Source organism: Tetrao urogallus (genome assembly GCF_951394365.1).
Source record: "Tetrao urogallus genome assembly, chromosome: 2".
Classification (NCBI taxonomy): Eukaryota; Metazoa; Chordata; class Aves; order Galliformes; family Phasianidae; genus Tetrao; species Tetrao urogallus.
In genome coordinates, this window is record NC_136814.1 from 28,525,144 (window position 1) to 28,537,974 (window position 12,831).

The 12,831-nt window shown below is 39.2% G+C and overlaps 1 protein-coding gene across 1 annotated transcript; it reads left to right on the forward strand.

The window, feature by feature from the left end:
- Window positions 1-1,830: 1,830 nt before the first annotated feature.
- LOC306958368 (potassium channel, subfamily K, member 16-like) lies at window positions 1,831-8,717 on the forward strand (the record flags this gene model as incomplete). The annotated part of the gene is made up of 5 exons (XM_079549875.1): window positions 1,831-2,043; window positions 4,242-4,356; window positions 4,880-5,046; window positions 7,231-7,396; window positions 8,533-8,717. 5 exons carry the CDS (start codon window positions 1,831-1,833, stop codon window positions 8,715-8,717), a joined length of 846 nt encoding a protein of 281 aa, XP_079406001.1.
- Between the last annotated feature and the right edge of the window lie 4,114 nt (window positions 8,718-12,831).

The following is a 12,831-nucleotide window of genomic DNA, read 5'->3' on the forward strand; positions in this document are numbered from 1 at the left end:
ACTGTGGGAATCTGTCTTAGACCAGCTGTGTGTATATGTTTGCATCCATTCCAGAAAAATAGAAGGCATTCTCTTGGACTGCTAGAAGTTAGTCTTATAAGCTGTAACGCAGCAAGTATCTGGCTCTCTCAACAGAGAGCTCTACCAGTATTACAGGCTGTTGTGCAATATCTCAAGCTCACCTACCCTTAATATTTCTCAAGGAATGGAACAAGTTGTATCTTTTAATTATGGAAGACAGCATATAGTTCTTTCTGGATACTCCTAAAGTCATTTTCAGTCACCGCCGGTGCCTACTATGAAAAGGTCTTCCACCAGTAATAAATAGATTGGATATCTCTGTTACTTCAAAGCAGTTTGGTTCACAAAGTTAGTACATATCAATGCCACTGTAGCTTCTAGTTACTATATTTCATTTAATCTAAGAAAAACTGTGCAAAGCACCAAGGTTTGAGTCCTTGTGTATCGTACATCTATTCTTACTTCTTTCTGTTCTCTAGCCACAGCAACAGAATGATCCTGAACAAATTAAAAGACCTTCTAGGAGTTGCCCAACATACCCTTCGCTGTCCACAGTGACAAGAGGCCTTCTGTTGCCAATCAGTCTTTCTCTTCTGGGTGGGATGTGGCTAAAAACTCAGTTCAGATGGATGCTGCAGGGGATTTCCCAGAAGATAAGAAGGGAAACATTCTTTTCAGTTGTTTTCTCTGAGCATTATGTCTTGTTTGAAGACAGGTAAAAAACAATCCTGATCAAAAGGAAGGATATCTGCATTCAGAATTTTTAATGGGAAGGGAGATTTACAGACTTGCAGTCCTAGCCACGTAGCCTTCTCATCTTGACTCTATGTGTGTGTGTTTTCTTTCAGAAGCAGTTTGGCATGGATGACTCTAGCTTTAAGGGTCGTCCTACAAAGAATATGCTAGCCCAGCTAATTTTCAGAGCATGACAATCATTGAAGCTCCCATGAGTGAGCTTCCAATACTTTTTTAGCTAATGATTAACCTGAGCCCCTTCCCCCCTTTCATATGTGGATAAAAATGGGAAATACAGACACTGAAAGCAGCAAGCATGAGTGGTTCCTTTCCTAACTCCATGGACTAAGGGGTGTTCAAGTGTGGAATCTGACAAAGAGTTGAGGATTATCAGACAAGGCAGTGAGGAGACTGATCTTTTTAGGGTAAAAAAAGAAAGAGAAACTGTTTTGTGACTAGGCTTTTCGGGATGTTTATGAATTTCATCACTACTTTCACTGCTACCAGCATTGTTTGTGTGGTACAGACGGCTGCAATTGAATGTTGCATTTATTCAGCTCCATAGTCTTCTTAGTTCTGGAGATTCTGTTGTAACTGGAGAGTTTATAGTGTTTTCTTGTACGGAAGTCCAGTGTTTAGAGTAAGGCTTTATTTCTCAGTACTCTCAGAGTCTTTTCATGGCTCTACATTCATATCACTTAATGGGTAAGTCATTAAGCTAGTTTTATTTCAGCTTCCCAGCCTGGAAGACAGTATCTGTCATAGAGGGCTTGTGTCCAGCTTCATGTGTTTGACTGAGATCTTTGGATAAAATTGTTTTCATAAGAGGAAGATACTATGATTTACATACTTATTAAGTCATAAATATTCTCTATTTTGGATAGAGAAAAGATGAGGAAGGGTAAAAATTGCCTGATAGTCTCATTTTTATGGGCATGTTACCCGTATTTTCTGTTAAAAAGATCTCCAGCACAGTAGCTGGGAACATTGGTAAATGATTTCTGGGTGGCCAGGGTAGTACATATCCTGTGAGCGTAAACTAGTAAGTACTGACCAAGAACTGGCAGCAGCAGCATGCCCTTCCTCACAGCACCCAACTGGCAGATCAGCTGGACTCCACTGCTGGTGCTAGGGTATCTCTTTTACCTCCTCCTGGGTGCTATGGTGTTCCAGTTGCTGGAGAAGCAGGCAGAAACCCACTCTCGGGACCAGTTCCACCTGGAGAAGCTCAAGTTCCTGCAGAACTACACGTGCTTGGACAGGCAAGCCCTGGAGCAGTTCATACAGGTAAGAGGAACAGGCTTGCATTATTTTGGCTCAAGCATTATTTTTGCTAGAAGCAATGATATTGTTTTGGCCAAGCATGTCATAAATTTTTCTGCTGTCCACGATGTTAGAGGACCAACTGTCCAGAAGAAAGGCAATATTTTCTCAAGCCCTTTCATGTATCACTTTATTTTAACATATTCATGAACATCCAAAAAATGAAAAACTGCTGATGAACCTTCATGCTACCTTACAATAATTTTAACTTCATGGTTTGTAGCCCTCTCATTAATTATTGCAGGGAATTTTGCATGGGTAGAAAAAGCTCACAAAAAGTAGGTTGTCCTTCTAAGGTACTTCTACCCAAACCTGTGCAAATTCTGCCCTTTCTTTCTACCTGAGATTGTCTATTGCCCATGAATGCATCCACCAGAAGCTGTGTAATTTGTCAATAAGTGCAAAAAAGCTCTTAGCTCTTATTCAGTATGGGTTGTCAATTAATAGCATCTTCAATTACATTTTGATCTATTCCACAAAGGCTGGAGATGAATTGCAAGCCTTTACTTGGTATTATTATGGACAAATTCTCTTATTCTAGTATTATAAGATTTGGGCAAAAAATCCTTGAATTATTACATTCTTCTGAAGAATAAATGGATCTGAGGAAACAGTGAACTTCCAATCAAAAAGGGATCAGAAGGCATCTGAACTCTGTCTACAAGGGCAATGATCTGATGACTCCATATTTCTTATGGAATATTTGGCTTTGTCCAAAAAACAACTAGAGTTTTCCAGAACTTGTATGCCTGAAAACATGCCTGTTTCTTTCCAGCTACATCATTTGTTGGAGTTACCTGTCCTTCTCTTCCCTCTGTGGTAATGACAGTAAAGAGGAGGATTCTGAATCTCACTCTAAACCACACTTGGATGCTTTATAGAATTAAAAGGCTTAGTTAAATCTCTGGTACTCTAGAAAGCTAAGGGAGGATTCACAGATGTCCAGATTCTCTTTCCTCCAGTTGTGCTTTCCTTAGCCCTGCCAGGCCACTCAGACTGGTGCATTTTGCTGCATCGAAGCTGAATCAGATACATTTCACTTGTCAGCTGTTCCAGACAAAACCAGCTGAGGGCACCAAATTATCATACACAGTGCACCAAGCCTAGCGTATTCAGCACATAACCTTCCAGGTGAAAGTGGGGGTGCCCTCTCACTATCATTTATAATCTCTCTTAGGAAATTTGTCCAGCTCTTACTAATATTATGGAATTGAATTCTTTCCAGATTACATCTTTAACTAATGCAGGGGAACAATTTTTTCACTGTACATTTTAACTGTATGGTTAAGGAAACCTGCCCATCATGACAGGTTCCAGCCTAAAAAGTGAGTGTTCATGCTGTGGTGAGACATTTGGCAAAGTTATGAAATTTGTGATGTGGACTTTAAAAGTGACATCTAAGAAAAAAAGAGGTTCTTGAAATTCCAGCCACTGTGCAGATGGCAACCTGTTTCATTCAGAGGAATCCTCAGGGAGAACAAAGAAACACATTAGTCATTAAGGCAGCTAATAAGATGATACACAACCAGGAGCTAGACCTCTTTTGCACATAGCAGTTTGATCAACTGTTAAGAGTTATCTGGAACAGCTAATCTCCAGATCACAAGAATCTTGATATTGATTAAAAATTACTGGGAACTCGTAGCCAAAAGAGTAATTCATCCTCACCAGTATTTACATGGACAAAGATGAAACAAGCATGCTCCTCATACACTTCACCACCGATACAAACATGTATTTACACATGCCCAAATTTAAATTTGGAATAAAACGACTACACCAGGGAAGGAAAGGATTTATATGTATTTTTTTAAGGCATAACTTCACTTTATATTCCAAGTTTCATGACCCCAGGGACTTCTTTCATCCTTCTCCCCTTAGCCTTTGAGTAGTTATGGAACTGATTCTACTTCAGTGGCCAGTTCTCTGGTGATAAGAGTTCAAGTTCCTGACCAGCTCTATTTCAGAGTTTTGCTACATCAGCATAAGACTCTCTCAGGTCATTTTACTTAAGCTTGCCCTGTTATCTGCACTGTTTACTGCTCTGCTTGCTCAAGATGGAAAGTAATATCTACTTATCTGCTGTATTTTTTTTCTGACATTTTTCCTGTTGATGTGTAATGTGTGGCTCATCTTTGCTCCCTTGACCTCTTTTGCCTCAGGTCCTCATGGAAGCATTGGAAAAAGGGGTCAACCCAGAACAAAACTCTACGAATCCCAGTAACTGGGACTTCAGCAATTCTTTCTTTTTTGCAGGAGCTGTTGTCACTACTATAGGTGAGGTACTCTCTTTCCTTGTGAATTGGGGTTTCCTCTAGCTGTACTGCAAATCCCTGAGGAAAATAAAATGAGTGTACAGAATACACCTACAAGATGATCTTGATTACTGCAGGTTATATTTTCTTCTGTGTTTCAGACAATACCTTTTCTTGTGCATTCATCGTATCAAACCTGCAAAAATGGCCAAGTGCCTCTTTGGTATGTGTGATATGACTGTGTACATGTACAGCAAATTCTGAGGTCGCTTTGAAGTACTCAGTTGCATTCACTACCAAATCAGACTTATGGGAAATCAGGGCATTTGTTCAGAATTTTCCACATTAAATGTTCTCTTAGTAGTAGTGAATGTGCAGGGCTCTATGATAAGCTATAGCAATACATAGGCAGAATTCACTATGCAAAATCACAGGCCTACAGATCCTTGAAGCTTAATGAAAGTGAGCTTCCAAGCCCAAGAAATGATGGCCTGCAGACCAACTATGAAACCTTTTCTTGTAGCTCTTTTTTTCTTCTGTTCCAGGCTATGGTAACCGGTCTCCCAGCACAGTGGCAGGACAGGTCTTCTGTGTTTTTTATGCCTTATTTGGAGTGCCACTCAACTTGGCCTTCCTTAACCAGTTGGGGAAAGGTCTCAATGCTCATTTGATTACTCTGGAAAGATGGGTGCAAAAGCCAGGCCATGACCAGGTACAGAATGAATCTATTATTTCTTCCCCACTAATAGAAACTATTTTCTCAGAGAGTTAGTGCAGCTACTAGTTTGGATTTCCTTGAGTGTGTTCACATCTTTTTGATGTAAACATTGCCCTCTATATCAGAAAATTGATATGCTATATTTATCTATGAGAGCTTTATAGTAATTTGCTTTTTCCTGAGGGACTCCAGGTTTGCATTTTTAAACGCTGATTGAGCAAAACTGTTAAGCAAGCATAGCCTCAGTTTTGAGCAGGGTCTTTAAGTTCTGGTGACTTTAGCAGAACGTATTCGTATACACACATTGCTGAATTAAGCTCTTATTATCTAGCCTATGCTAGTATCTAACCCAGAATCTAGGCCTACATTGTGCAAAGACAACTTATTTTTATTGGCCTGCTAATCTGGCTTGAATTACCTTCCCTGATTGTGCCAGTAATTTAGTACTTCCTTCCTTTTTTTTTTCTTTTTTTTTCTTTTTAATGTAAATAAGCCATCCTTCTCTGTAGTTACAGTTTGTTAGTGAGTCACTGAATTAGTCCAGATGTATTGGAATACGGGAAACACTGATAATATGAAATATGTGAAGGTCATTTGTAACAAAGTTAGTGCACATTTCTGAGTAAAAGGTTCAATGTATTGACCCCTTTAGATACTGAAAAGGGTGATAGGTATGTTAGATATTTTGAAACATTTCAGATTTGTCTCATGTGTCTTTTTTTCCTCTTTCTCATTTGTATAAGTCACTGAATTACTGCATTCTTTACCTACACAGGGAAAGATTTTCTGATGAAGATATATAGGCACCATCAAATGCAGTTAATTTATATAAGCAAAACGTTTTTTAACTGCCTTATCTATGCCTGTTCCTCAGATACATGCAACTCTTCCACCACAAGTGGAATGCTAGTATATCTGGATCTTTCCTGAGATTTTTATTGCAATTTAGGGATGTGATTTTTTTCTTTTTCAAAACTTCAGTTATCACTCAATTTTTGACAGAACTCCTACGAACAGATGAAGCTTTGGAGCTTTACCTGCTTCTTCACTCTGAAGAGCTGCTACTAGGAAACCATTTCACCTCCTTATAAACACAATTTAATTGTGCTTTCGGAAATCAATTAAAATCAATTCTTCATTCCTGACTTACTCTCCTCTACCTTGTACGTTGCTACTAGAAAGTTCTCAAAAGCCAGGACAGTATGTAACATTGTGAATTTCAGAGCTTTATGCAATCTTCATTATCTAATTGAATGCAATTACACTTCTGGAATAAGCTGAAATGAGAACAGAGATCAGCTACAACATGTTGATAAGTAATTCTCAAAATGCTTCGCAAATGAAGTTAAACGAATGCCATGAGTTTCCATCAGACTGTGCAGCACTAGTCAAAAGTTCACCAGAGCCACGACTGTGTCCCGTGGTTACCCATGAGTTCCTGGTCCTCACTCCTTAGATAAAACCACTGAGACATTCCCCTGTCCATGACCATTCCGTGTATCTATCTGGGCAGCCACATATGTTGTAACTTAGCAGGCCTTAACATCTCCCAAAAGACAGACGTTTGTAATGAGAGACACAGATCTACACTGTGCTGACAGAAAACAGCCCTGCTCTGAATGCTTCTAAGTTTAAAATAAGAGCAGGCAAACTGACTTCATTCAAATTTCATCCAAACATATTTTTGGCTGAGCTCTTGCAAGCCACTTTATAAATCTTTGGAAGCAGTCACAGCAAAGAGAATCCTAATTTGTTCTTGCCAATCTTTGTATCATGAGCTTGGTGCTATTCCTTAAAGGCTGGATCCAAGTGATTACAAGAGCATCTCCATTTAAATTGAAAAAGTGAACATTTCACTCCTATGGTTGCTATAGTAATTTTGAAAATATGACTCGAGCACACTTCAAAACTCACTGCAAAAAGCTTTAAAACATCTTTATTTTTTTCCCATTTTTGAGATATATATACTTTTTTAATTCATGATTGGGTACAATGTCTATGTGAAAGATAAACAGCAAGGTCAGCATGTAGTTCACAGAAGCATTGGTTTATCCTTCTCTTTTTGGACACAGCTCCCAGCAGGAGTAGGTTTGTGCTTTAAGAGCAAAACAGACCCAGAAATTTCCACTTGACAGATGCTCACTGCTGTTTAGCTGATATCTTCCCTTTATCTTTCAGGTGGTTCAGAGACTGGCCATGACTGTCTTCCTGACTGCAGGGATCTTGCTTTTTCTAGTGTTCCCACCACTGGTTTTCAGTTATGTAGAAGGCTGGAGCTATGGAGAAGGCTTTTACTTCACTTTCATCACCTTGAGCACCATTGGATTTGGGGACTATGTAGTAGGTAATAATGAGGATACACATGGTTAAATTTTATCTTTTTGCCCACATTCTCACCTCAGGGAGAGGAAGTTTGTTGATATTAGGTATTCTAGTGAAAGCCTAAGTACAGAGAGCATAGATAACTATTCCCCTGTAAATATGGTATGAGAGAGTGCTGATAATAATGAGGTAATAGCTGGCATGGGCATTTTTCCTTTTAAGCAGCTAAGCTGAAAGTCACTATATTCATTTGATGTATGACACTGAATACTCATTCAACAATGACTATACCCAAATTGGTATGAATGCGATCCGTGGGTGACAGCTGGAATATGAGTGAAATCTCTGAAGTCTTTGAGACATCTTCTCCTAACAGTTATTTGTTTCAGCAAGTGCCTACGATTCCCAATACAAAAATCTGTAAAATATGAAACTCTCAGTACTGACAGTGGGAAGAATATTACAAACAACCCCTAGAGAGCTGTGGAAATAAATGAACCCCTGTGAGAGTATGTAGTCTTCAAAGATCTAGGCTGAAACTTAGCAATAGAAACATATGAGGTATCTTTCGATGCACTAAATGGATGGCTGTGGTGCAGTCCTGCATCAAGATCAGCTGCACCGATTAATCATTTTGTGTAAATACCAAACCAGGGGTTAACATTTCCATAAGCACTTAAAATGGCTGCGCTTTCCAAACAGTATACTCCAAATGATTCTGAATGCTGGCTAATGAAGTATGTCACAATACAAAAGGTAATGCGTATATCCCTGTGATACAAAACCAAATATTTTAAAATCAGATGAGATCTCATGTGGGTTGCTTGAGTAAAATTTGGCTAATGTAGATTCAGCAGTAGATTTCTAGCATGTTTTTTTCTTTGTCAGCAGTTGGAAACACTCGGTTTTGTTCTGTTCTGATTAACTTTAGATTTTTCTCTTTTTATTATATAGCCTTAGCTCCAGAGATTTTATGCCAACTTTTCAAAGCTAAACCTGAGATTTGGAGCAAGAGGAAAAACAATAATAATGCCCCTAAATTACACAAACTTGTTAAGTTTATACATCCGTGTGGGGAAGGGGAAGTTATGACTTTCTGTGTTGTCTATCAGACCAAAGCAGTGAAGATTAACACGTAAGGTTTCCTGGATTTTTCAGGCACAAACCCAAACAAGCACTACATCCCACTCTACAGAAGTCTAACTGCAATTTGGATTGTTTTTGGCTTGGCCTGGCTGGCCTTGGTCTTCAATGTGGGAGCTCATTTGATGGAAAAATTCCTTCAGCTCAAGTGGCACAAGCCTGACTTAAGCTTGACAGAAGGATCCCCAACCAAACCATGAACCCGAGCAGACCAGGATCCACGTGAACAAAGTACATAGAGAAGTCTTGAGGGAGCACCTTTCATCTGCATCTCACACTAAGGAAGCTCTGTGGATTAAGGTTAAAAGTACATGTTGCAGACAGTTTCTGGAGGAAGAAGCTTTTACACACACAGTCAAGGCATCAGTCAATTAAGACCTTCAGAGAAGTAAGCATGCATGGTAAAGCAACTGTCCCAGATTCATTTTGTACTTCTCTCCCAACAAAGGCAACTTCCCTTGAAATAATCAATTACTGCCCTTTCCCTTTTAGTATCAAAATCCCGATCTTACAGTCATTCATATTCAAAAAATCCAAGGTGAGTGCCTCCCAGTTCCCATGAGAAGTGTTGTCATTAAGAATAACTGGTGGATAAAGTCAGGTTCTGAAGTCCTCTTTCATTTCCAATTAGAAAACAAAGATAACCCCAGAGATAACAATGGCAAAGACCACCTGTTTAATGGCATCCATTCAGTTAAGATTTGTTTGATATCATCTAAAACTAGAGGTTTTCATGTAAAATGATAACATTTCTTTCATTCCTGAGCTAACATGCTTCTCTCTTAAATTGTGTAGAACTTTTGTGTCTGTCCAGCACCAGCTAAACTGTTACGCTTCCATTTAGAGTTAAATGACAGGTCAGAGAAGGTCCTTACCAGAGTTCATTTCACAGACACCTGAAAACAATACGTTAAACTAAATGTCAGTGCAAACAAACTTCCTTATTTCCAGTCAGATCACTATTATTACAGTCCTGCATTTTCTTGGGCTAGTTCAGTGAAGAACTATCATGCACAGTATAGGACTGATGCTGTTCATTTATCTCTAAAGAAGGCTGATAGGCTCTTGTGTTAAATCTGATCCTCAGTCATTCATGTGGCATTGGCAGTGGAACAGAGAGATTGCTTTTATCAGTTATCATAAGCCAAAAGTAACAGCAGCCACCTCCAAAGAGACAAAAAAGCCACAGAAGTTTGCCCAGGCAGCTCATAGCAGGCTTGCCGCTGAGATATGAAACTGTAGTCATGCTTCATATTAAGTAAGCTGTGGAAACTTGATTAAGCAATTGTGTGTTCATTCTGAGCATCATACTAGATTGTTTGTAATCATCACTAACACCTTCTGTGTTATACATGCTGCTATTTGTTCAGTGTGTCTTATTAACCACCAACTAATCCATTTAAAATTCACGTTAAGTGGAACTTTAATGTAAAGTGTGAATGAAATATGACTGGGCATGCAGACTAACCCCAAGGTAGTCTTTGGCTGGCAGGCTACAGTAATATCAGATGTCAACATTTCAGCAGATATTTTGATATTTCATTTTAGGGAATTGTCCATAAAACGTGTAGATACTTGTGTGTAGATTACAAATCTCTTCTCACATACTTGCTGTCTTAGACCTTCACTTCTGAGGAGAGTCCAGCAGGCTCTTGCATCTGGCTCAGTGCTTGTTTGCTTTCTGCAGTACTAATTACTGACTCCTGCTCAGTGCAGCTTGGATGTCAAATCTGAAATGCCAGCATGTAAGAATGCCATCTATATCTTATTCAATTGATCTGAAAACTGAGCTCTCAGATGCTTATCCATCTGAGATTTCCTTCACATCTTACCACTACTTACTTCACAGATTTTATCTCAGTCTCTGCACTGATCTTCCTCAACAGTTCCCATAAATTTGTGCAACAGTTTTCTTTGTAGCCTGGTAGCATACAGCTTTATCCTGTCTGGCTTTTTGTATCTTCACAAATCTCCTGAGAAACATACTTTCTTGATATCCTCTCTTCTTAGCAATAATGTTTGTGTAGACACTTGATAGCATCATCACCATCACTATACTCTATACCTCTCTTGTGTCATAAGACACTTCTGGCCCACTTGTGTGAAAGACAAAGCTAAATTCTGCTGACCTTCATATCCGGTCAGTTTCTTTCACCTCTCCTTTTTCCATGCCACCTTGCTTTATCTAATCACAGCCAGCCATAAAACATGCGGTAGTCTAAAGGTAATGATACAAACTGTTTTATAACATGTTGCATGCCATAAAAAGTGATAATGAGGTTTATCAGAGAAACAAAGCATGTGTGGACTACTTACTGGCAAAGGGTTTGTTAAAGCCTTTCTTAGTTGACAGCCAACAGCACAGAGTTTGAGCTCATTTTACCTCACCCCCCAAATTGTTCCTATACTTTGTACTGCTTTTGCAAAGCAGCAGCATGATGAGACTACCTTCTGAAATTTTTGCTTCTACTGCTTTTAGCAAGGCTGACAGTAGCTACAGTAATTCACAAGCTGCCTGCCACAAGACTCAATAAATGAAAAAATAAAACCAAAAAAACACCAGAAAAAAAAGAAAAAAATAGCATATGGCCACATTGAGGGGGGAGGGAGGGGAAGAGAGAGAGAGAAGATACTGCATTAAGCAAGTGACAAAAAATTCTTGCATGCTCTCAATTTTTTCAAAATCCTGAAATCCTTAGGGTCATGCATATCCATAATCATGCTTCTTTGAGATACACACTGCTGGAAGCTTTAGCCCAGTTTTTGTGCATGGATGGATCAAGTGCTTTAATACCCATCCTCTAACAAAAAGATGGTCAACAAGCATCATCTGAATAGCTAAGAGAGATAATCTGTGGAAGAACTGTGTGATCGTAAGCGCTTACCAAGAGCCAGAGGAGTGCTCAACAAGACTCTTGTTCCTTTAACAACTCACTTTACCTGTGGTGCAACCCTACGCAGAATTGATCTTGCACAACCAGCTATGAGATGCTCAGCTTAGCTGCATGAACACCAGCACTTCTGAAGCCTATTTGCTCAGCCTTGAAGCCTGTGGCAGAAGCAGTGCCAATATCCCATTGATGAAGTCGAGGAGCAGCACATTGTACTAAGCGACTATCACAAACAGAACAGGGCAAAAATCAAACCTCCTTTCAGGTTTATGCATATCCTTTAACCCAAGCAAGCCCTTCCTCATCCACCAATGCACTGTAACCTTCCAGACAGCACAAAATCATCATCTGCAGATATCGACACTCTCGACGTAAACTAGAAGGCTAACATATGTGTATCCCTTCCAGATGTATGCAGGTCACTTCAAAAGTAATGCCTGCTATTTATTTCCATGGAAACTAGTTGAACGAGCAAATTCTCAGTTATAAAACACTATTTTTCAGCACAGTCACCATCAATAGCTATGCATTTTTACCAGCAATGAACAAGAACCTGCATGCTGGAATCATAAACTTCTGTGCCAGTGGAAGTGACCACTGCTGAAATGCACAACCCACTGCCTCACTACGCTCACATCCTCTGTTTGGTCTCCAGAAATGTTCATCAAGTATCAGAAGATGCCAGTGGGTGTCATTTCATGTCATTCCACACTGAGGAATTCAGACACACCTTTGCTTCATACATACTTTCATGTCAGATGCTTTTGTGTCAGACTGTGCCTCTGCTGCCATCTGTCACATGGCAACACCATGTTATGGGATATTGGTGGGAAGGTTCAACTTTTTTCTGCCATATTACCAACATCTGTCCCTGATGCTGTGGGCCAACACAAAAAAATAGGAGGCATTACTTTTGGAGCAAGCCCTGTACAATACATTTACTAATTGCAAAGTGACATTCCTGAGAACAGTCATGAAAATTAACCAGACATTTTGTTAAAATGTTATGTCATTCTTCCAAGATATACTGTGAATTTTAATCTCTTCCTCCTCAGATCCCTTCTAGCAAGCACATGCCTGATGCCCTGGGTTTTCATGCAGTCCTACAGCTGCAAACCCTGAGCCTTGCATGTAATTTGTTTTACAATATTTGAGTGTAAACATTAGTCAGATATGTTCTACGTAGTAGTGTGCTTTATACAAACTGATTTTAATGTAGTTATAATGTGAAAATGCTCTACTTCTGTATCTTGAAAGAAGGAAAACAGTATATCTGCTTTTCAGTTTCTTTATATCTTTTCTTTCTCTGGTGTATTATTTGTGGGATTTTTTTTTTTTTTTTTTTTTTCAGTTTATGCATCATTCAGTAATGAAGACGTTGAAAAGGCAAAATTAAGCAGCAAGTATTTTGGTTTTTTGCTTG